General features: G+C 41.3%; 1 protein-coding gene across 4 annotated transcripts in view; it reads left to right on the top strand.

Annotated features, from left to right (window-relative positions):
* The window catches only part of CPED1 (cadherin like and PC-esterase domain containing 1), a 182,892-nt gene extending 169,619 nt beyond the window's left edge, over positions 1-13,273 (top strand). For 3 of the 4 annotated variants that reach the window (XM_053256489.1, XM_053256488.1, XM_053256490.1), the window contains 3 exons: positions 133-220; positions 2,105-2,251; positions 10,959-13,273. In XM_053256489.1, the coding sequence (XP_053112464.1) occupies positions 133-220; positions 2,105-2,251; positions 10,959-11,186 (463 nt within the window). In that variant the 3' untranslated portion in view covers positions 11,187-13,273. Of the gene's footprint in view, positions 1-132; positions 221-2,104; positions 2,252-4,709; positions 4,852-10,958 lie in introns of all 4 variants that reach the window. The other variant, XR_008308678.1, reaches the window with a different exon arrangement.
* Positions 13,274-25,888: the final 12,615 nt, after the last annotated feature.

The following is a 25,888-nucleotide window of genomic DNA, read 5'->3' as shown; positions in this document are numbered from 1 at the left end:
TCAGAAGATGTTGTGTTATCTGCATTTGCATTGTATTGGAACAGAACATTATATAAAGTAAAAATGTTTTTAATTATGTTATTTTTCTGTATATGTAAAGAAACTATACCTATTTTATCTGACTATTCACAGAGCAAATCTCTCAAATATCCTGGTAGTGATAAAATCCCTAGGCATGGGCTTTCATTTGCCAGTAGATGGAGTGCATTCTTTGTCACCGGTAAGCCACATTTTGTCTGTATGCTGTTAAAACACTTTTGCTAGAGAAAGCCATTTTATTTTATTTGGCACCCTAATAATTGCACGGGTATGCATTAGGGATGTGCGAACCGGTTCAAAATCGAACCGGTTCGAATTTGAACCAGGGTGGTTCAATGGTTCGAATTCGAACTGAACCAGCCATAAGGTTCGAGCTGCAAGTTCGAATTTGAACCAAACTGGGGGTGATTCAATTTGAACCTCCAAAAGTGGGTGGGATGGTAGCTGGCACCCATGGGTACCTGCCACCCCAACCCCAAAGCAATCGGACATTCGTACAATTTTTTATGAATTTTTGAAATTTATTTTTATTTTTCTCATAGGGTATAATGGGACTCGAACCAGCCCATTATTCCCTATTGTGGAGCACACAGGGGTGCCAACAACCACCCAAACCCTGAAGCAATTGGACACCCCTATGATTTTTTATGACTATTTGAAATATTTTTAATTATTTTTCTCATAGGGTATAATGGGACCCGAACCAGACCATATCCCCTATTGTGGAGCACCTAGGGGCACAAAAGTGGGGTGGGTGGTAGGCACCCGGGGTGCTTACCATCCACAAAACCCCAAGGCAATCGGACACTCCTCTGATTATTGGTGGATTTTAAAAGTATTTTTGAATTCCTCATAGGGAATAATGAGGATTGCAGCAAATGTATAGCTTCACGTCGGGGGGGGGGAGGGGTGTCCCAGAGTGGAGTGTGGTGGGTGGTAGTTCCCAAAGGGGTCAAGGAAGCTATCAGAATTATTTTAAAGGAATTGGGCAAAGGGCTGATTTTTAAGTGATTTTTTGAAGTTCATGTGTCTTTAAGGTTAGCAATGAGAGTGGATTCATGGTTTGTCATTAAAATCTTATATGCTACCAAAAATCTATACTCAGAACACTTCAGAAACAACAAAACCTACTACCCTATGAGTTTCTAACCCATGGGTGGTTGGCACCCTCGCTCTGGGCCACCCCAGCACCCCCCAAGTGCAGTTATGGGGCTGCTGAAACCTCCATTCTTCCCTATGGAGAAAAACCTTAAAGCCACTTGTGGGGTGCTGGGGTGGCCCAGAGTGAGTGGTGATGTAGTGCACAGAGGGTGCTAACCACCCAAACCTATGGGTGGCTCCATAGGTGGAACCGTCACTCTGATTGGCTTTATGACTATGTTACCAGGCAAAGTGAAGGTGATGCTTCCTATACTAATTCTAGAGAGTTTGTAGTGAGGGGCAGTGGTGGAGCTGCTAAGATTCAGCTGAGAATCATTGATGTTGCCATCAGGACAGCAAACACATAGAGCAAAAAAGATAATTAGAGAAAGTTTCAGGAAACCCCATCTAACTTGGCAAAGAGGCACCTTTTAATGTGGTGATTCTCTTTATTTAGCAGGGGGAGAGTAACTGGCCCTATCCACTCCCAGCACAGTACTTCCAGTGACTGTTGCTGGTGTCTATCTTATGTTTCTTTTTAGAATGTGAGCCCTTTGGGGACAGGGATCCATCTTATTTATTTATTATTTCTCTGTGTAAACCGCTCTGAGCCATTTTTGGAAGAGCGGTATAGAAATCGAATGAATGAAATATCTCACCCGCTCTGAAATTCACCCCCCAACATCCCAACAGAACTTTCATCTCAGACTTATCAGTAATTAAGGGTTTCTTCTGTCTAGTCAAATTTCTATACATACAGGTATTTCTTCACACCATCTATCCCCACTGGGGTGATAAGTATATGGATAAATATGTATAGAAATTTGACTAAGAAACTTATTAACATAAATTTTATGTTGGCAAAGACTGTAAATAAATAAAGAATGGTGTAAGATAAAATTGGTTGCTTTTATTTAAATTGCAGGCAGAAGTGCAGAATTTGTGGAATGAAAATCAGGCTATTTTGAACACTGCAAAACAATATGGCTATGAAGTGGTTGACACTTTCATTATTACTATGGGACGGTACAAGGAATTTTTGCAAGGGAAGTGTGGATGTCATTTTCATGAGGTAACCATTTGTTTATGCTCATTCTGATGAATTATTTAAGAAATTTTGTCACATTTTCATGAAAACATTTGCCTCATGGTTGCTATGGGACAACCAACTACTAGGAACATTGCCAGAACATGAATCTGGATTCTAGAGATGTAAGATAGGGTGGGGTCAAGAAGGAAAGTCTGTTCTTCTAGTACTTACTTTATCTGTGGAGAAGGTGCACTGAGCAGATTGCCTCTGCTGATCTTCATCTGTCCGTCTTTGTTTCCCAGTGTCCTTGTGCTGTCTTTCTGTATTTACCATACATATTTCCTCCCCTCGGAATTCTGAGATAGGGGTCTGGTTCATCAGGTTTGTACTGTAGTATGATTGTGCCCTAACATTTACAGTTCACATTTCATGTAAACACTGTGTTTCATCAAGGAGCCTCACTCAGTGAAGGGTTTGTGGTATCACTTCAAAGCATTTCGGCATATTACTTTGACTAGACCTGAAGAGATGCAGTCCAATAAAGAAGAAAGGCAGCTGCTGCAGCTCCTTGTTTAGGGTTTAACTTCAAATCAGAAGGATTTTCCTGTGATAAGTAGCGTAGTGCACTCAAAGATTATCAATTATGAGCCGTTTCAGAAAGAAATTTCTTAAGAATTAGAGGAGACAGATCAATCAATCTTCAGTAAGGCCAAAATGCTTAAGTTACTCAGAAGTGCCTTGAAGCAACAATACTTGACAACAATGTTTAATGCAAAGCTGCGGAATTCTCATGAATGCCTTTGTTAAATGAAAAGCTCAATCTCCATTAAACAAACAATAATAAAGGATTTTGCACACAATTTCTGAAAAAGTCACCCTGTGTTTCATAAATCATAATGTGTGGTAAGATTTCCACATGCTCTCCATCTGAAAGCAGGTCTTCAAAATGGCACTCTCTGCTTCAGCTTCTCTAAGTCTTGGGTTCTTGGAGATATAACAGAAATAGTTGGCACTCATAATGCCATGTAGAACCAAGGCATTCAAGAGTAATTTGTTCACTGCCATCAAGCACTCCACAAAGGACACATGGCTGAGAAGTCCAACATATTAAAATAGTTATATTTGGGTTATTGTCATGATCCACACGATGCTGAGAAATCAGGAATCAGGAGATTTGTGAGCCCTATGCATTCCCAATTTCCAGATGGAAGAGTTTGGAGATTTTTTGGCACTTTGGGTTGGCACAGTGCCAATCTGACATTTAACCAGGATCAGGAGTTCTAGCTCAAAACCTAGATCACTGATCCCAGTTACATGTTGAGTTGGCAAGGTGCCAAGCCAACATCACCAAAAACATCTGGGTTCTTACAATCAGAAATTGGGAGCCCACACAGCTTGTTAATCTTCCAATTTCCTGGCATCACTGGGATCATGAGAACCAGCTTTTTATAGACACACACATACATACACAGACACACACACATACACATACACATAGAGAGAGAGAGGGAATAAGGTAAATATAAGCAAACGTAATGGTTCCTTAGAAAAACAAACATGTAAGGCAATCTGTACCAAAAACCACATTTCTCGCTAAACCTATGCCCATTTTCAACCTATACCTGTCCTTCCTGTAAAAAACAAACAAACAATTATCAGGGAGAAGTATTCTATCATAGCCACACATAACTGAATTCTCCTCCATATAAAAAGTTCCCTGCATATAGAAAACTAGCATTTCAGGGAAAATGAACTCTTCTTCCCAATATTCTAGTTTGTGATGGAAAGGTAGTTGTTTTTATATGGAGGAGCATTCACTTATGTGCACTCCCACCCACAACCTGCCATGGTAGAGTACAGAAACAGGCTTACCACCTCAGTGAGGACAAGGCCACAGTTTTGACAGAATTTCTGCTACTGTACCAGCATTTCCTCTCTGTTGTGATATGAATCTTGAGTTCTAGCCAAACAGGAGTTTTACTTCCTTGCTGAGTAGTGCTCACCTTTGAATCATCCAGTAGAATATTCTGTCTTTCTCCCAACTCTTATTTGGTTCTCTTAAGGTTGGGTCTCTCTTTCTCCATGAACCATAACTAAAATATTGCCAAAGAAGAAAGTCAGATGAAATCAAAACCTGTCTATGCATGTGGTCTCCATAGACCTGGTAAACCACACAGTGGGAGAGATATTCCCCTGTATCCACAAATGATGGGAAGGAAAATTCAATGGGAAAAAACCATTTAAAAAAATTGAATTCACAATAAGAGGTTGCAGTGAGCCCATTTATTCTGAGTAGCATTTAAGACACCCTATGGAAGTAAGTTTAATGTAGGTTAGACTGTATTATAGAAATAATTGTAGCATTGCTGGGGGCAATTACGTATTTGCCATAGATACCTCAGTAGGAAGATACTCAGCAATTTGTATACATTGGTATATTGAAAATAAAGTCAGAATCAGTGCCCACAATTTAATTGGAATGACGTTTTGTTTATCACAGTTCTTAGGGTTTCTTTTTTTCTGAAAGAAGCTTTGCTGTTAACAAAGCACTCCCTGCCCACCTTGGATTTTAGCTTACATTCTGGGCAGATGAGATTGCCATGTAGACTACAGCTTGCACCTTGAAGTTCAGCCTCAATGAGGTGAGACTATGATTCATTCCCTGCTGCCTTCCCATTCTTGCTCTCTCTCCATTTTGATTTGGTCAAGTGATCTGATTCCGATTGGTTGATTGATCGATTAAGTGCCATCAAGTCAGTGTCAACTCTTAGCAACCATATAGATAGATTCTGGGCTTCTCCAAACTGTAAAATGTAATCCAACTTCAGTGCAAACTTCTATGAGAGATACAACAGTGTATTCAGATCATGATACCTCACTCCCATTTCCCCACCTACCCCCACTGATTTCTGCTGCACTCACCTGCCCACTAACTAATGGGGTGGTTGGTGAGGCAGATGACCAGAAGCAGCAGGACAGCCAAGGCAGCTAATCTGCCACCTCTGCTAACCTGGTGGCTGAGGCGACCAGCTCACTGCATCTCATTAGTGGGCTCCTGAAGTACCACGGAGTTTACGGTGATGCTTCACAATCTGGACCTGATCTGAAATGATGCACACTGCTGGTTTAGTGCTGGTTAATATTGACCCTCTTGACCAGATGGATAACTGCCTACTTCCTTGGCTGGTCAAAGCTGGCTATAGAACAAAAGGGTCTAGCTAGCATCTGAGTAATTACACCACATTCAAAAGAATAACTTCTCCAGAACTGATGTATTATTATTTATTATTTATTTTTATTAATTTTATTAATTATTAATGGGATTTGCTATCCCACACAAGGTACACACACTTGCTTTTAACAAGCAAGCATGGTAAGTCTGCAAGCTGGATTGAAACTTGTAACTTGTAAATGTTGCAAAGGATGTATAAATACAACTTTTTATGTAACCAAATGACACCTGTTTATATGCCATGTCAGTTCCTAGCCAAGCCCTTTGCTTAGGGTAATAGTCAGATAGGCTCAGCACTGACACGAGTGAGAATTTGATTGTTTTATGAAGGCAGGCAGGAACAGGAACAACTGAGTGAAAGAGCTTGTTTTTCCAATGGAAGAAACTTGGCAAAGTTTTTCATAACGATCTATAAAAAGCAAACACAATTATAAGGTTTCTTTCACTGGATTCCCCCTACATGCACAGAAACAAAATGTGCTGTGGTTAATTAAAACTCAGAAAAGTGTTTTTTTTTTTAAAAAAAAATAAATAATAAAAATAAAGATTTGCGAGGATGCAGCTTTTTCAAAACAATCCTCTGGTGGGGTGTCACACTGCCACTATCCAGATGATACATTTATATAGTGAGTTAGATAGTTCCCTGAAAGTTTACACACAATATAACTGAACATTCCAACCACAGTACTAAAGTGTTCTTAGCATGCTCACGCTCTTTCCCCTTCAAAAACTGTGGTATAGATGTGACTTTGGACTTGAAGTTTAAAGTAAACACTGAATCTACTAATAAGAATGTAGTGCAGCTTGTGTTGAGGAAGAACATGATTCAGGTAGCATCAATTCGTATGTTATGTACTACTGTGGCACGCCCTGAATTTCAAAATTCAGCTGGGGATACCATTTCAGAGATTTAGGTTAGGAAGGGGAAGCAGGTAATGGGGCAATCTAAAACAAACAAAAATACAAAGGCAGCACTTTAATAAAATTAAAATATGAGAAGCAGCCAATTTGGGGCAAATCAAAACGAACTTATTCACTCACACATTTCATCATCAGTTGGTATCTAGTTTACTGCTTCTACCTGTGACGAATTCAGACATGCTGAGCCAAACTGGGGGGTAATAAGAGTTCACATTTAAGTAGCTGAAGGAAATAGATGGTTAAGGGACATAAAAAAGATTGCAGTTTTTTAGCTACTTAAAGTGACCTTTAGCCATTTATGTACAGTCTGCAGAATAGGAAGTGATAGCATTCAGGTTTGGGGATATTTCATAGTTTTGAACTTATTTTTATTTCTTTGTGATCAGTCTCCTGCAGATATTCAGGCTCTCAGTTTATGAGAGTTGCTAGCGTCAAGCAGGTTTATCAGTAAGGTGTAAAAATAGTAGTTGACATCCTGCCTAATGGTGTGCACATGCTTCTAACAAAAGCCTTTCCCTCTTGCACAAGAGCGTGGCAATTTTCACTGCTCTCCCTTTGCTTTGGTAGTGTTCATTGACCTGTGGAAACGTCTCCCTGAGTGTCACACAGCCCTCAAGAACATGTTTCCTGTTGGAATTTACTGTGTAGCATTGTCTCAGTTCTTGCCCTAGACATGCTTGTTTATGTGTATATATCTATGTTCAGACTTGAAGACAGAGTCTAGGTTTCAGCTAAGTTTCTTGCTTGTTGCCTGGAATTCCATGCATAAGAGACCGTTATGCTTCTTAGTGTTTAAGTAATAAGAAACATTGCAACATTGGGTTGTGGGCTTAGGAGCCCTGGATTTTTTTTTGAAATAATTATCTGAGGGGTAACAAAGAGCTTGTAGACGAGAAAGCTCAACAAGATGACTACTTTTGAATCTGTGGGAAAGCAGCCTACTATTGAACTGTTGGGTGCAGGGGCGTAGCAAGCTTGGAGTGGGCCCAGGGACAAGATTTTAAAATGGGAGAGCCACTGCCTTCCTCTCCTTCTCCTGGCCCCATGTCTTTGCTGCAGAAGAACGTTAAGGGCATTTGTAATATAGTGTAGCAGGTTAACAGAGGACAGGAGACTACGGTTACAAGGTGTAAATAACAGCAGAACCAAATAATACAACAGTATCAATGAAGAACTTTAATAATTGAAGATAGAGAGCAGTGTGGAGAGCCTGCAGGGCTTGTGAGGGGAGAGCGGGCTTAGCCTGCTCTCCCCACACATGATCAAGACACCTAGACCTGGGAGACCGGATTGGCTGCCCACATGACTACTGGCTCCATCATGTCGCTGGTAGGGGCTGTGGGGAATGGTGGCCACCTGGCCCCCAGAAGTCCCAGGATGCACCATGCAAGTTCGTGGGTCATCCTGGGGAGACCCCCGAGACTGGAGGCCCCATTGAGGGTCTCCTCACGAGACACCACAGTGTGGCAACTCACGATTGCCAAAATGAGGTTAGCAGAGCACTCACTCTGCCAACCCCATTTAAGGGGGGCTACTTTGGCAGGCTAGCCACCAGAGAACCACCAAGCTCACCCACGTACCTAGTGGTTTTCACGATGGGGGGAAACCAGGCTGGGCTCCTTTAGCCCAGTTTCCCCCCATCGTGAGAATAGCCTCAATAGGTTTTAAAAGGCAGACACAATTATTCTTTCAAACTCCTATGGAATTTAAATAAATGACTGGCATGTGTTCATAGTCTCTTGCTGTTATCAAAATCAGTATTATCCTTTGTTTTCTTTCAAAACTATTCTTAATTTTTTGCCAGCTGTTTCAAGAGCTGTAGCCCCAATTTCATTAGTGGAACAATGTCTTCCTAGTCACTGTACCTGTTTCTTCCACGCCAATATTCCAATATTTTTTCTACATTGAAATGAACATTTTTCATTAATTGTGAAGTGCCACTACAGTAAACAGACACACACACACATTTCTTTTTAGGGGAAGAGGTAAATGCTTGTACCACTTGTGACAAAACTAAGGCTCTGACAATAGCCCAGATACATAAAAGATAATTCCAGTAATAAGAAAGAAGAAGAAGATACAAGATAATTGCAGTAATAAGAGAGAATAATATATACAACAAAGCACAACATAACAAAATACACACCTTCATAAGAATGCATTTTAACAATGTATCTGAGAAGGCTAAGGTGGGGGGGGGGAATAAAATATCAATATTTGAAGTTAATGTACTTCCAAAAACAATTCATTTTGAAAAATATTTTAGCACACTTATCCAGTATAATTGCCAGATGTCTTATGCACTGTCCATCAACAAATTTAAGTGGGAGATCAGAAGAAAGAACAGATATCTCTATTAGAGTGGTATCTCTACTGATCCTGAACTGCTGCTACAGTGTTAGTGATCAGAAGAAGACAAATATTTCCTCTCTGAATAACCCTAAGCCTGAATAACTGGATAACCTGAATAAACGTAGGGAAGGGTTTTGTGCTCTGAATAACCTTAGGAAAGGGGTTTGTGGTGTGTTGTTCCCCTGTGCCCTGGGGTTGCTGTGGACTCCCAATGCTGTTAAAAATGGGCTGTAGTGTAGGCAGCACTACCACAGCTTTCCTCATTTGCGGCAGTGGGGAAAACTGCAGTAGGACTGCCTTTGCTACTAGTGCAATACTATGGCTCTGTAATGTTGCACATGTCAGCCAGAATGTTTAAGCATGTGTAGACCTAGAGGCACCATCAAATTTGCTTGGCATTCAAATATAAATGAAAAGTTAATTCTAAATTAGACTAAAAGGAAAACCTTCTGTGTCCTGGGATGGTATGAAGGGATAAAAGTCATATATACTTGAATTGCTTTGCTTCCAACAGTTAAATGTCTATTTTCCGAGGCTGTTTTCTGAGGCCTGAAAAGTAGATAACCTCCCCAGTGCTTGAACACATGTTAGCCACAGGGGATCAGGATTTCATCATGAAGGGAGGGGAATTTGCCCTTCCCTCTTGTGCCATTTGCTCTATGTAAATCACCTCCTTATGCTGCTATTTGCCCACTGGGAAAAGAATGTGCTAGACTTGGAAAAGAATAATCTGCAATGAATTTAATGGAATGGTTAGAGTAATTCTACTGAACATTCTCTTCAATTATAATTATGCATTGGGAAATAGTCAGATGTTTTTCCTTAATGCGGCTGGTTTTCATTGGGGAAATGGGATAGAGGGAAAGGAATTAAAAAACACCCCCCATTCTGCAGCCCCACACTAGACTGCCCCCATCCCATCTGTCTGGAGAGCAGAGTTCTAGTCATGCTGCTCCATTTTGGCCCAAACAGAAATTCCAAACTTGATCTGAATAGCCTCAGCACCAGAGTTCCACCCTTAAAGAATAAGCTGTTAGCACTTGGCAAAAGGATGTCTAGCTTTCTTGTGATTTTGACCACAATCACTATTGTGCAAGATCGCCAGAGGTAGTGGTTTATGAAAAGCCAATCACAGACAGGCAATGTATACAGATATTACACAAACCAATGTCAGCAAATTCATCTTTTCCTGGCAGCAAGCTGGATTACCATTTAAATCCTGGGCTCTTCACTGACTCTTCAAGATGCATAGCTCAGCCAAATTGCTCTCGTAACTTTACACCAGAGGCAAGATCTGAACTTGAGTCTCAGAACAATTCCTCTTTGAGATTGTTCCTATCTAGACCTAAATCTCCACTCTAACCACTTCTGTCACTCTCTGAAGCTCTTCTCACGATCGGTGAGATGAGCTTCTTCCAGGTCTGCAGGGAGAGCGGGCTTAGCCCACTCTCCTCTCAGACAATCAGTAGCCAGATTGGCCACCCACGCAACTGCCAGCTCCATCACGGAGCCGGCGGGGGCTGTGGGTATTGGGGGCCACGTGGCCCCCGGAAGTTCCAGGATGCCCTGCACGAGTGCACAGGGCATTCTGGAGAGACCCTTGAGCCTGGGAGGCTGCTTGCAGGCTCCTGGTCAGGGGTCTACTCATGTGTCACCATGGCAGCACATGATCAGGAAACCCGGGTCAGCAGAGCACTCGCTCCACTAACCTGGGCTAAGGGGAGAGCTACTTTGGCGGGTTAGTCACCAGAGAACCAACGGACTCACCCGCTAGTTCTCATGATGGCGGGAAACTGGGCTGGGCTTCTTTAGCCCGGTTTCCCCCCATTGTGAGAATAGCCTCTCTGTTATGATTGACAGCTCCAAAGAGTTCTAAGACAATTTGCACAGAAGTAGTCCTGCACCATTTCAGTGCAGTAGAACATGGAGTTACCCTAGTGCAGGGGATCTAGCTGTAATCCTGTTCTCATCAAATCAGCATAATTTGTAGATAGGACTGAACTAGGAGTCTGAAACACTCTAACATTAGCAGTAGCATTTAGCAGTTAAGAGCAGTTATGGAGCATCTCCATCAGTTATGCACCTCCTGCAGCCTTGGAGAAGCCACTGCCAGTCTGTGTAGACAATACTGAGCTAGATGGACCGATGGTCTGACTCAGTATATGGCAGCTTCCTATGGTCCTATGCTCTGATAGTCTGAAGTGCAAATAGGAATGTTTCATGAGCCTGCTCTTTCTTTTTCAGGTGGTGAAATCCAAAACGTCTGAAGGAAACTCTCCCATGACAATGACGTTATCGAGGCCCTATGCTCTGGGCAAATACTTCAACAACCAAAGCAACCTAATGCAACTGCAAGCCTATCTATCAAATCCTCAATCCCCTTATCATGTGAGAGGTCCAATAAACCAAGTTTATTCAGAAATCCTCCTCAGCAGGATCTGTGCAAATGACAGGAAGGCTGTTGGAACGTAGCTCCATTTGGCTGAAATGTAGAGCTCCAGACTCCCCATTCTCCAGTGTGGTGATCCACAGGCCATACCAGATTTATTACACACTTCTAAGTGGCTAAGCATACCAGCATAACTCAAGACATGTGGCAGTTTCCGCAATGCCTTATAAAATCAAGCTGTGTCCCCATATATCTGTGGTTTCGGAACAGGAGACAAGAGAAGCAAGAAAAGAAGCCAGGGGGGAAGTTACTTGAAATATTGCCAGACATTAATACAGTTGTAAGCTAAGCAAATGTACATTATATGATAGGAAAGAAATGGCTATATATATACTTGATATATGTTGTAGATACTGCTCAAGTATAGGTACAGATTATGATGATATATCATCAGTAAAGAAAAATCTCATTCCATTTTAAAGAGCTTTATGACATCACAAAATAGCAATATAAGAACATGCACTTGGAAGCAAGCATCACATTCTTGTCGATAGCACCAGATTTGTACTTCTAACATTTGCACTTAGGAAATGACAGCATCCGATCCCCCTCCACTTCAGTTAACGTGTTGCTTCCTACCTCTTTGTCCTTTGGTGTTCCTGCAGAGCACTTTGTACTTTTATTGAACATAAATGACATGCTTCCTAAACTAAGCAATTCCATTATGTCTGCACCCCTACTTGTTTTATTGGGCAGTAAAAAAAAAAAAAATGAAAAAGGAGAAAGAACATCTTGGCACATTTTGAATTGTAGAGTTGGTGGTTTGCCTAAAACCACTTAGTGAGTTCATCATGATTAATATATTATTTGAACTGGGAACTTCATGGCTCACATTCTTAGCCACTATGCTGCATTGGTTATTGGTTTTATTTCTGAATGTAGCTTCATATGCCATGCCAAGTCACCCCCAAAGGTCAGGATCAGCATAGTGGATGCTATAGAAGCCCAGATGCCATGTGCAGAACTCATGGATTGACACTTACGATTCCAGCCACAATTTGGCAGCTATACAGATTCAGTGTAGAATTTCTCATAGATTTTTTAAAATCTCCAGCTGGTGGTAGTTCTCCTCTCAACTACCAACAATCTTACCCATAAAAAGTGTACATTTTTCTCATTTACCTGTGATGGCCTCAAAATCTGCACACATGCCTTCCCCTAGCACAATCCATCTGCATTCTAGAACAGAATATGACATTGTGTTTCTCACTGAATAGAGAGTTTTAATGGCTTTACAAAAAATGATGTTTAGCTCAGAAATAATGCATGCATCTACTCCACACATGAAAGATGCTGCAGTGCCAAAGATATGCTTGAAATGAAAGCAGACCTGCTTTACAAAACAGTCTTAAAATCATCTTTTTATATGCCTTTATATTTCTGCATTTTAATTCTGATTGTGTTTAAAGTATGTTTCTCTTGTATTTTATTTTGTTTTCCACATGCTGGATTTCCTTGGAATCGAAGCAGAAACTTAAGAGGGTTTCATGTGTAAATATGTTTATACTGAAAGTAATGTTAATGTTGGACTGTTACTAAAAACCAGGATGATTTCTGGTCATGTTTATTTAGTTCATGCTGGCAAATGTGCAATGTGGTTTCTTCATATTCACCATTAGATGGTTTTCCTATGCTGTAGTTCATTGTGTTTAATATTTCTCAGATGTTGCAATTTTGAAAGCAACCCTTCGATGTTATATTTTTCTACATATATTTTTATATAAAGTTATCAATGTCACATGCAAATTGAACTATATTTGAACTATATATTTGATATGATATGGACCAGGGATTTCTATGGGTAGTATTTAATCCATAGATAGGTAATAGTAAGAGTAAACACAGAAAAATGAAATAGCTCGTCAATTTCTATAGTAAACCATTCCTTTAGATAACATTTTTCGTTATTTCACATAAGTTGCTTCTACACTCATTTCTCTCTCTGGAATTGCCATCTTCTGTTCGCTTTCTTTTCATGGACAACCCAGATGATGATGTCACATTGATTCAGTCCAATGTTTTCTGTGTTGTTCTCATGTGATTTTTGAGACCTGATTTGTAGACTTTTGTTTTTATTACAATGAGACACAATGAACCTATTCACATGCTATGAGCTGCCTGTGTTACTCCAGGAGGGTGGTGTTGTTTTTTCCAAAGAAGGGTTTGTGTGGACAGAGGTGTACCTTGGTAATTTTGGAGCCTGGACCTAAGCATCATTGTGCTTTGCCTGGCAACCACACCACCTGGGAGAGACTAGAGAGGTTTTGGGGGGGCCCCAGGGGCTGTGGAGGCCCTGGACTTCAGCCACGAAGTCCACGGGTAAGAATGCCTCTGTGCGTGGAGAAGGAGTGACTGGCTTACATGTGTGAACTGACCCTTTGGTCCCAACTAATTTGCTATGGATTTTGTCCATTGTCTTTACTTTAGAATAATGGGCAAAGGACATGCATGAACTGCATTGGACAAAGCACATGTGTGAACTGGGTTGTCCACTAAGGCAGCTCACAACCATTTCAGTGACTGCAGGGACACCTTTTACATAACTAAGTCATACTGCACATGTTTTGCTTGCATGCATGCACATTGGCTACTTGATTAATACTAGCTGATGAGAACTTTGAAGACTTTTGCTTAGGCTACTCAATACCTCTTTAGAAGAGTGTGGGATCCTGTATACTTTGAATGAGGTAGTGATCCGCTCTGCAAAAAAAGCACTGGCTGACATGATACACAGCATTATGTCACCATAAAGCTCCACCCCAGGACTGCTACAGACTCATAAGCACTCCAGTGCTGTTCAGAACTAGCAGTTGCACAGGTAGTGCTTATGCAGTTTTCCACATTCACAGCAATGGGGAAAACTGGTAGTACTGTTTGCACAACTGCTGGTTCTGAACAGCATCAGGCCTGCTTAGGAGTCTGCAATAGTCCAGGATAGAGCATAGCATTGGCATAATGTTATGTATCATGTCAGCTGCTGTTGCGTAAAAAGAACTTGATTCATGTGTCCAATCTTTTCTTTTAAAAGAAAGTGGTAGAGCATATGTTAACAGAGGTTTCCTAAATTAAATATCTTTTACCAGCTCTTTTCAATCTCCCTTATGACCTGGCTATGAAATGATTTAGTCACTTTGGAAGATGTCCTGTGCCTTAAGATTGACAGAAACTATTTTCCTGTTGATGTTGTTGGACCTCTTGCTGACCTTGATACTGCAGACTGCACGATTCTCTTAAATTTAGAACATCTTGTTGGGAGTCTCAGGGCAGGAACTCTATAGTTTCTCTGTCTGCTCTTATGCTGAAGTGGCTATTGAGGCTAACTCCCAGCCTGTGAACTGATATACTGACAGGGATCAGTGATGTTATTTTATATGAATGCACTGGATGAAATCACCCAGAGCTTCAGGGTAAAGTGTCATCAATATGCTGATGATATCCTGCTCTTTATTTAATAAAGCATCTAGGAGTTGCCATCTTTCTCCTGAACCTCTGTCTGGAGACTGTGAGGTCTCCACAAACTGGAAAAGAAAAAGTAGGGAAGAAAATGACATGACACAAAAAAGCCAAGACTGAAAAGAGGGAAAGTTTTCAAAGCTGCTGAATGAGCATTAATCAGTTCTTTATTCAGTCATTACCTGGCAAGTTTCAAGCTTAAGAGTGCTCTTCCTCACAGGCAGTTTGTATGCTATAATATCTTTCTTTGTGGATGGGATCTCACATCATCAGGAATATCTGTAACTGAACTGGTTAATATTCATTTAGCATCTTGGGGAATTTTTCTTCCTAAGTTTTTATCTTGTATCCACAGACTGAATTTAGTTTCAACACTAGAGTTGATGCTAGTGGGGAATTGTCAAGACCTGAAGGGATCAGTGTGCTTGTGATAGATGGCATGGCATCCCCACCTGACCAGGTTCAGAGCCTAGGCTGGGGTACTTCTAGATCCAGCCATACTTTTTGAGAAGCAGGTTGCAGCAGTAGCCAGGGGTGCACCAATTATATCTGGCTCCGCTCCTTCTTGGATATCATGCCATACTAATTCATGATTCATAATTTCAAGACAACTGTAATATTCTCTGCATGTCACTGAAAACACTTTGGAAGTTGCAGCTGGTACAAAATTACACTGCACATCTTTTGACAAGTACATCAGAAGTGTGATTATATTTGACCCATATTGTGGTAACTGCACTGGTTTCCTGTATGTTTCCAAGTCCAGTTCAGGCCACTGGTCGTGACCTTTAAAGCCTTCTCAGCCTGGGACCCATATACCCTTCTGACTGTTACTTCTGACAGTGACCTGCATTCTATAAGAGGTTAGAACCACCATGATTGGGAGCAAGGTCTTTTCTGCTGCACTCCTAAGCTGCAATACCTACAATAAATATAAGATTGTAGGGTAATCCAGCTGAATGGATCTCAGATAGCAGCTCTGAGAAGGACCTCTGACTGAGAACATGGAGAGCCATGATCTGCCAGAGTAGCCAGTGAAGGGCTCAACTGACCGGTGATCTGATTTCATATATGGCAGATTAATGGGTTCATATATTTTGCAGCTGCTACAGTCGCAGAAATGACTGCAGGTTGTTTTCATGCACAGTCCCTAGGCAGGCTCTCCTGACAACCACTTGCAGGGGGCAAGGTGGGTGGGGAAGCAGCCAGTTTTAAGGTGCGAACCAGCCTTAAGACAGTCCTTCACACACACCCTCCTGGCAACAATTCAATGGGAAAGATGTGTGCACATGCTTTGCGCCTCTCATGCGGGTGTTTGTGGGACAGACACAAGTACTGTCTAGTGGCTGGGATAACCGTAGCTAAGAGGCATCTGTGCCACTGTAGGTATGCCTGAATGGTCTAGGCCTCACAAATGATCAAAGTCTGACCATAAACTTAGAAAAACTAAATAAAACGAATGGCTGACAAACAGAGCAAGGAAGTGCCAGTGCAGCATGAAGAGCAGCCTCTAGGGTCTTTTTTTTTTGGAGTGATACAGAGGGCTTCCTAGGGAAGAGGAGCTTGTAAAACATAGCCCCTTCGCTGGTGCACCAGTCCAGTTAGTCTGAAAGTCCTGTTAGTCTGCTCCTCTCACTGCATTGGTACTTTCTTGCTCTGGATACCTACCTACCTACCTACCTACCTACCTACCTATATCCTTGCGTCCAATTTATTTCAGTGGGACAGACAGATCTTTTCTGGTGTTCATTATGGTACAATGAACATGCACACAGGGGCATTACTGAAACTGCAAATGCTGCTCCTGACTTAGGCATATGAGAACATTTCCAGAGTCTCCCTACAGATGTTTTAATGAAGGTGAGACTTGAGGGCTTCCCCTCCCAATGCATTCATTGTACACCAGCACTGGAAGAGGACTTTATTTGCACCTAACTTTTGCTGGCGTGCACGTATTGGTCTAAAGAGGTGTTCCTTCACCCAAAGACAAGCTGACACAGTCTGCTTGCTGTGATTCATAAATGTACATTTAAAAGAACTCTTGATATCTTAATTGCAGTATCAGCCATCTCAGCATCTTGACAGTAGATAGTAGCACCTTAAATGAGGTAAAGAAGGTCAAGACACAGCTTGTAGCCAGTAGCAAAATCTACAGTGCTTGATAAACACTTAAGCTTCCATCAACGGTAGCCAAAGATTTGGCTGCCACCCATCAAAGATAATAATAATAATTGAGCACGGTGTTACTTCATCCTGGGAGCAGCTAGTTACTAACAAGTCAAGGCAGTTTCAGATCCCCACTCTATTCCCAGCCTCACTGTATCACTGCCATGTGCCTTGTTTAAGGTCTCAGGATTTCATTTCTCGTCCCTGGAGTGTTTCATTAGACCCATTTCCAGGGCTGTTATTTAGAATGGTGTTCTATAATCCTGATATGCTCTTGTAAATACTGTTATCATAAGCCAGAGATTCTATGGTGGGGGCTACAATTCAAAGAAATATATTACTCTCTCTATATATTATTTCAGTAACACCAGATGGTCTACAGACAACATTGTCACAGTTCTGCTGACTAGAATATGTAACAATCTGTAGTGTAAGATGGAGCGATGCCAAAGCTAGCCATGCCTTCTGCACCATTAAGCCTGGAGTAAACCAGAGGTGACAAGAAGCAACATTCCCCAAACAGACCTTAGGGAACAATTACTCTTGGCACACACTTCTGTTTAACCTCAATGTTTAATGGTGCAGAACATGTGCTTCTGCATCACTGACGACTAGAGAATAGTGTGCAAGGTGAGGGGAAACTATAGATTCCAGTCAGAAGCACCCCAGTGCCACAGCCAAGTCTCGGGAAACAGGAAGAAATTAAATGTACAAACATGCCCTGCAGTGAAATGTATATACCTTGCATTCATTTGCATTACGGTTTCTTAGAGAGTCACTCCCTTAAATGGAACACCTACATTTTTCCATTCAAATAAATACAAGAACTTATGACTGCATACATTGTTACAATTACAGAACATGACAGAGGAAACATTCTGACAAAGCTGTATGACTAATAATTAATGTATTATAGTTATGGATGTTAATCTGATGTGTAATCAGATGTGTAATCATTTCAACAATTCTGCAATCTCTTTGGCAAAGGCTTCAGAAAAATAACATCAGTTGTGGATATCTTTCATTTCATTCACATTTTCCCCTTAAATATGTCTGTTCCTGTTTTAATACAAACTTCAGCCCTAAACAGCTATATAGATCTTTGTCAATAATACATTTGCTTTTACCAAGCCATATATTCCTGATATAGCAAGAAACCTAGATTAACTGCTTATTTGGGGCCCTAATAGGTAGGGCACTAATTTCCATGGATGATAACATTGGGAGACACAACTTTAAACATGTTGGCTAACATCACATCCAATCAAACCTTCATGGTTTTCCATGACATGAAGGGTTTTTCCCCCTTCTTTCCCTCAGCAGCTGCTTATATCTCCCCAAATAATCTCCCTGATGGTCCCCCAATCCTTTTGCACAGCTGTTTTTGCACAGCTGACTGTAGAAGGATGGAGAGATTGCCAAACGTTGTGTCCTCCCTTCTCGTACAATGGAAAACCCTGGCATACCGGTGGAGGGTTCATCTGGATGCAGCCATTGTTTGGCCCTATTTGTTTATGGGGCACCTGTCAAAAAGCAGCATGGGGACCCCAATCCAGATCCAGATCATGACTTGAAGGGAGGAGGCTTTAACTCTTTACCTCTACCATGGTCCCAGTCCAAATCGCCTCTATGGCCACTATTTGCTTTGAAATAGAGCTTGCCATTGACACCAATGAGACAGCTCTTTTCACAGCAGAAATTACAATAAAGTCAACAGTACAAAGAACCAGCCTTCAGTCACTGGTGTTTAATACTGAAAATGTGATTCAGTGACCAATAAAAACCTTCACTTTTATGCTAATTAGCCTACAGGAACATAAATCATTATTAAATTATCCCTTTAGTGAGCCCAGCCAGTCCTGAATACTAACTATTAAAAATGACAGGGAGAAATGAGACAACGTTGCCAATACTGGCATGAGCAGGGACTCTTGCCCTATGTATCATAATAGTACACTGTTAAAAACTTTGGAATATCGCTGAAATTAAATATACTTGATACGTTTTGACAATGCAGAAGGCAGTTGTGAAAAACCCACAGCTGATCAAGTGTAATAGGAATGGTCAGGAATATATTTAGACTTCAGTCAGTTCTGCTGATGCCCGAGGATCAGTTATATACTTTGGTATAATGTTGTCGTCTCTACATGCGATTGTGCTTTTCATCTTCCATTACAACTTACTTTAAGGCAAGATTCAGGCTGAGCAAAAGAATAAAGTGAAATGAAACAGTAGACAGCTGCTCTGAAGTGGAACTACTTCAGGCTATAAGTGTGGGGTACCACTTCTGAATGCTGAGTGCTCTGAGTGTACTTCTGAATTTTATCTCATGTAAACAAACAAACTCCTGCAAATAGAAAAGAGAGAGGTTCTGGTTTCTTCCAAGTGAGAGTTTGTAGTCCAGCCTTTGTGTTGTGTGGTGTTGATATTAAATTTCCATGGAGTTTTAAGCTTTAGAGTGACCTTAAAATGTGATCTCCACACTTGCAGGTTTCAAATGGTGGGCTCTCTTCTACTGTCTCAGTATTCAAGCACCACAATTTTGCTTCGTGAATGGACCAAATTTCCATTCTCGTGATTTTCAATGCTAGAATCAGCCTTGGAACACCTGAAGCAATAATAGGGAGTGTTTCTGTGCAGATGTCTTTCCATTGACCATGAAATCATAGCAGGCAGCCTGTGCATCTCCTGGATTCGTGTACAGAGCATTCAGGCAGGTGCTCTGGCACCTGTTTAGAAATTATGGCCAAAATTATTTGTTATCAACTTAATTTTTGTTTTGTGTTATGTTTTTGGTAATACCCTAGACCTGAGAGGCTTATAGTTATGATTCTGTCTGAACTGCTAGCTATAAGCAACCCTTTTAAACTGATATACAAATGGTACAGTCAGTTGCCTAGAAGATAAAATGTTCCCTAATGGGATATTATATGGGAAAAAAATGTGAATATTCTGAAAAGATCGTGTATGCCCCATCTCTAATAAAAGACTCTGTTGCTGTGTAAATATATTATGACAATAAAACATCTCTAATCTAGTCTAGTAGTTTTCAAATATCTGACCACATCTTTGACACTTTTCAGATAATCTAGATTCATGCTGAGTGCATCATTCATAATGTCTGCTTGAAACACTACAGTCAGTTGAAAAAGGTCAATCTGTGTTAACCACCATGTTAAAAAATGGCATTATGAACCAGTACATGGGACAGTTACCACATTATGTTTCTCAACCTATTTTTACAGCATATCTTGGGAAGCAGCAATCAAGAAAGGAATGCCACAAAAACAGAACTATTCAGTATAACCCTGCTCAGAAATTCCTGAATCTGGGTAGGGGTGGGGAAGAAGCAGCATGCCAGATAGCCACACACACCAGGCCGACACACTCCATTCTCATGTCTCCTGTTCTTCCCACATTCAGAGCTTGTCTGCAAAGCCAAGCACTGGACCTGGGGAGAGTTTCTCTCCACATTCTAGAATCTCGGCTGGCCAAGGTTCTAGAACACAGGTTTAGTACTTGCCTCCACAGAAAAGTGTTGAACATGAGGAGAGTAAGGCTTGGCGGCATGGGGACAGGGTAGCTAGTAAGCTCCCATTCATCCTCTACCAAGGTTCAGCTGAACACTGCACAGGGCTAATAACAACAATGGGATAGTTCTTACGATCAAACTACTGCTGAACATCAGGCGGAGGAGAAAGAAGAAGACATGCATGTTCCCAATACTTGATTGTCTAGGCAATGAAAATTTTGGGTGGACAGCCAGATGTGCACCTAGGTAATTTTGGAGCCTGGACCTAAAGGCCTTTGGAGCCCCCCCCCACCACACAATATTGTTAACACATTTTTAACGTGACAACACCACCCAGGACAGACTAAAAAAGCTTTTGGGGGCCCCCAGGTGTGTGGAGTCCCTGGACTTCGGCAAGTAAGAGCACCTCTGTGGATAGCCAGGAAGTGATTGTGTGTGAAAAGTCAATCATAGTTGGTTAATGCAGGCAGCCAACATTGGTATTCTTGGATTTGATTTAGAGTCAGGAGGTCGTCTCCCCATGCTGATACAACTGTGCCTCACACACAATCACTTCCTGGCCTTTCCACCCATTTTCACCACCCAGACAACTGAATATCAGGAGTGTGGTTGCCTCCTCCTTGATCATGAGACACTTTGATCATGAGAACCAGCCCAATATCAGACAACAACAAAGCCAAACAGATGCAATCACCATCTGACATACAGTACATCACTACCCTGAAAATAAACTGGGCACTACATATATCTTGCATTCCTAAACAATGTCCATGGAGAAGGCAAATTCTTCTTTATCACTTGACTTCTTAAAAGGAAACTATCAAACATTTCAGGGCTGTAAAGAATCAGATACTCAACCAGGTGCCAATCCCACTACCTGTTTCATCATTTACTTGTAAGCATGTTGAACACATCTGGAGATAAAATCCATATGCATTCAAAATTATGAAGACGGTAGTAAACTGGAGCTGTTGCTGTCATATGGAAACGTTTTGAGGTGCACAAGTCACCTTGATGACCATGAAGAAGAAAGCTGAAAAGAAGAAGCATTTGTATATACCTGGCTAATATATTTCATTTTCTGGGATGTTACACTGTTTGCTAGCCACAGCAGAGACTTGAGGCTTAAAAGAAGAGGAAGACATTTTATTCTATTCAGTGTGTGACTTATCTTACATCATATGGAGATGTGGTTGTGTGTTTCAAAGGGACTCCATAGCAAAGCCATTGTGTTCACATTTAAACCACTCCATGTGTGGAGAGCCAGCGTGGTGTAGTGGTTAGAGTGCTGGACTAGGACCGGGGAGACCTGAGTTCAAATCCCCATTCAGCCATGAAACTATCTGGGTGACTCTGGGCCAGTCACTTCTCTCTCAGACTAACCTACTTCACAGGGTTGTTGTGAAAGAGAAACTGAAGTATGTAGTACACCGCTCTGGGCTCCTTGGAGGAAGAGCGGGATATAAATGTAATAATAATTATAATAATGTGGTGTCTCTTACCAAATGGTGTGCTTGTGATATGCAACAGCTCACTATGAGGAACATGTGGACCCTTAAGGGGTGCTTATGTTGATGTAGGCAGATCCTGCAGTGAGGTGCAGCACACAAGCAGCTCTCACCACGGGTAACAGCTGCCAATCGAAAAGAGCAATCTAAAGAGGCCTCCATGCAGCAGCTGTATTTTTATGGCTCTAGCCTGAGAAGAAATTGAACAATCCAGAACTAAGAACTCTTTAAAGTGGGGCTCCTCTAAAGCCATTATGTAGCACCATGGAACAGTAGAAGAACAATAAACTCCTGACACAGGCTTCTATTAACATTTTTGTTTACATCATTAATTCATTAGAAGTTTGACATTTAGATTTCTTATACATTATTTGAGTCTTTGAAATAAACCTAAGGGAACTACTGCTCATGCTAACCTAACCTAAATAAACCTAAGGCTCATGCTAGTGGGAAGCTAATTTATTACAAAGTTGTGCTTTTAGAATAAGGATTTCTTCTTCTTCTTCTTCCAATAATAAAAACAAATCAAAAATATTGGTCCAACAGACTACTGGTCCAACCTACCCACGTTTTCTTCCTACCTTGCTTCCACAGAGGGAAAAATTGGGAGCACACAAAGCTCCCGAACCTGGGTAGAACACATTTTTTGATTGTGTGAATGACCTCAGCATCTAGTTTTATCCTCTTCATCAGTTAAAGTAATGTGCATTTCTATATTTTCATCTGTCAGCTTCAGCATTCACTCTTAGGAAGTTAGTATAGGCAGCTGTGCTGCAATCTAGTTTTAACATCCTCTTTTACGAACAAGGTTAAGTAAAACTTCTGCATTCCCAAAGATCACAAATCAAGGATATGGTCTGGAATAAAACCCTGAATAGCTTTACTCTAGCCACAATTATGCATGGGCAGATGTTACATATTTACCCAATTGCACCCTAAGAAACAACCTTAGACAGTCTCAGCATAGTGACTCACTAGACTACAAGAGAATACTGCATGAATTTCCCATCCATTGAATATTCCTTATCTTTGTAGTTTAGGTTTATGTTTTTTAAAAAATAGAAGTATATGGATGTAAACTAATACTCCTCTCATTTCCCTACTCTCTAGATCTTTGCAAACTAGATCTTGCACACCTAAGGAGAGAAACAATTTTTAATGTATTTAATTTACCATATTTATAACCATTTGATATATATATATGATTTATATAATCCAAATTACAATATTAAAAACAAAAACAAAACACTAACAATAAAAAAACAATTCACAGAACAAAACAATTTCGCAGAGTAAAACAAACAATTTAAAATTAGTTTTAATTAAAAGCCTGAGAAAACAGGCGTGACTTAAGAGTCTTTTTAAGAGCAACCAGAGATTGAGAAGCTCTTATTTTGACATAAAGTGCATTCCAAAGCCTTGGGGCAGCCATAGAGAAGGCCCAGCCCCAATCTGCCACCAGACAAGCCGGGGGCAACTGTAACCAGATCTCCCAAGATTATCTTAATAGGAGGCAGGGTTCATGACAAAGAAGGTGCTCTCTTAAGATCCCTGGACCTAAGCCATTCAGCGCTTTATAGGTAGTAACCAGCATTTTGTATTTCATTTGGCAGGGGCGTAGCAAGATTGGGGTGGGCCCAGAGACAAGATTTTAAAATGGGCCCCCCGCTCACTGAAGCTCATCTCATGAAGTAAAGAAATCTTAAATGAGGCTGAATAGTGGTAACCAAGGTATAGTGTGTATGTATGTGTGTGTGTCTGTGTGTCTGTGTGTGTGTATACACACACACACACACACATATATATATACACATATACATACATACATACACACCTATGTGCCACAATAGAACATCATTCTAAATTATTTTTTAAAGGTTTTGTAAATTGTGGATGATGCAAGTCATTTAATGGTACTAGAGAAAGACATGCTGTTCTGGTAGCTCCAGGTCTTAACACTCACATCAGTTTTGGAGGATGAATACAAACAACTGAAGGGAGCCCGGGCAGGTGTGCAGATGGGAGAGTCAATCATGTGACTTGCCTCTGGGTGGCCTCCCAAGGCAGTGGGCCCCCAGACAACTGTCTCCCCTTGCCCTATTATAGTTACGCCCCTGTCACTTGGAAACATAGCAGCTGGTGCAATTCTTTAAACATCTATGTTATATGGTCCATTTGGGTTGTCCCAGAGACCAGCCTGGCTGCCACATTCTGTACCAGTTGTAGTTTCTGGACAAAATACAAAGGCAAGCCTACATACTCAAGCCTGGAGATCACTAGCATATGTAATACTCTTTTAAGGTCATCTCCCACCTAATGGTGCAGCGGAGAAGCAACCTGACTAGAGAGCAGCAGTTGGTTTGAATCCCTGCTGGTATGTTTCCCAGAATATGGAAAACTCCTATATCGGGCAGCAGTGATAAAGGAAGGTACTGAAGGTTTACCACTCCTGTATTCTACCAAGAAAACCACATAGCTCTGTGGTCGCCAGGAGTTGACACTGACTCGATGGCACAATCACTCTCAGTTTGTCAATACCTAACTGGAGATCACCCATCAGTTCCACCAAGGGTGTCTCCACCCCATAGCCTGCTCAAAAGCCAGTATGAAATTGGTCTAGATTGAAATTGGTTTCTTCCCGGACTACCACCCTCTCAATCACCTTGCCCAACCATGGGAGATTAGAGATGGGCCTATTGTTGCCTAACTCTGATGGGTCCAATGTTGGTTTTTTTCCATGTATGGTCTCCTTAAGACAAGGAGGCATCCTACCCTCCCTCTGAGAAGCATTTATGATGATTATCAGACCCTCTCCTATAATCTGATTGTTAGATAAAATTAGCTTTATGGTTGCTATGGACTCCTAAGCCACTTCTGACAACTCAGTCCCATAGTGAACACTGAAGTTACCCACCACCAGCAGTCTGGGTGACTCCAATGCCAACCCTTCAACTCAGTTAGGGACTTCATTGAACAAAAGGGTGACCTGTACACCAACAGTAGTCCCAATGTATCCTTAGTCCCAAGGCTTAGGTACAGACACTCAATATGGGCAAATTACCCGACAGGGATCCTGGTGTTCTTATAGATCACAGCCATACCACTTCACCCACATCCTCTCACCTGCTTCACCACAGCTTCAGCAGCCACCTGAAACCACACCAACGAGATGTACCAGTAGCTGCACCCCCGATGTTGCTTTCTTTTATAAGGGCCAAAGGTTGGGGAGGAAACCCACTGGGTGACTCTCACTCACCCTATGAGGCAGAGTTGGCCCAGGTGTACAAATCAATACTGTTATGCTAATGACTTTGCATAATTTATTCTGATCATGTAAAATGCATGTAATGCCCTATTCCTGTAATGCTTCTAAGAACAACCAAAGATACCCACTTAAGCATGCCATTTTGTGCCATATTGCCTTTACAAGGGCTCACAGAGGTATTCCCATGGTAGTCAATAGCTCCTGTTGAAGACTTGTTAAAGTCCAAGCCTAAGCACATTTCAGAAGTATTGTAAAGGCTTATTATAAGCATATGTTTCAATACAGGTTCATTACCACTACCCTGTGGCTGGTTCGTACACTGTTCCAGTAAAGATGTATGATTGAATCGATGGGAAATAACCATGTGAGAGGAGTCTGCTTCTTCAAGGCTGCCAGGACTGATATCCCATAGGATCACCCATCCCACATGAGTTCATCTATATTCGAGTGTAGTTAGGAACCAGGCACAGGGAAGTAGTACCACAGGTAATGTATAACTTGGACCAAAGAGCTTTCTTTGGGGGCTGGTTTTCCAGGGGCAGGGGAAGAGTTGAGTCAGCAGGGATGTGAGACTTTCCATATTATTTTAAATCAATCGGATTTTTTCTTTTGATTGTAATGGCCTTTGGCTATAAGTAAATATTTCAGTATAACTTTTTTCCTAATGGAGTTTTTCTTAGCTGTTCTTTGATTAGGCATCATCTATCTAAAATTAGCTCTTTCTCACTTTATCAACATGTTCTAGGAAGTCAGTGGAAGTGCTGAATTAAGAGACAAAGGCAACGAAGACTGGGATGTGGG

Source organism: Hemicordylus capensis, chromosome 5 (assembly GCF_027244095.1).
Source record: "Hemicordylus capensis ecotype Gifberg chromosome 5, rHemCap1.1.pri, whole genome shotgun sequence".
Classification (NCBI taxonomy): domain Eukaryota; kingdom Metazoa; phylum Chordata; class Lepidosauria; order Squamata; family Cordylidae; genus Hemicordylus; species Hemicordylus capensis.
Note: the sequence above shows the minus strand (reverse complement) of the source record. Positions and strands in the feature narration are given on the sequence as shown.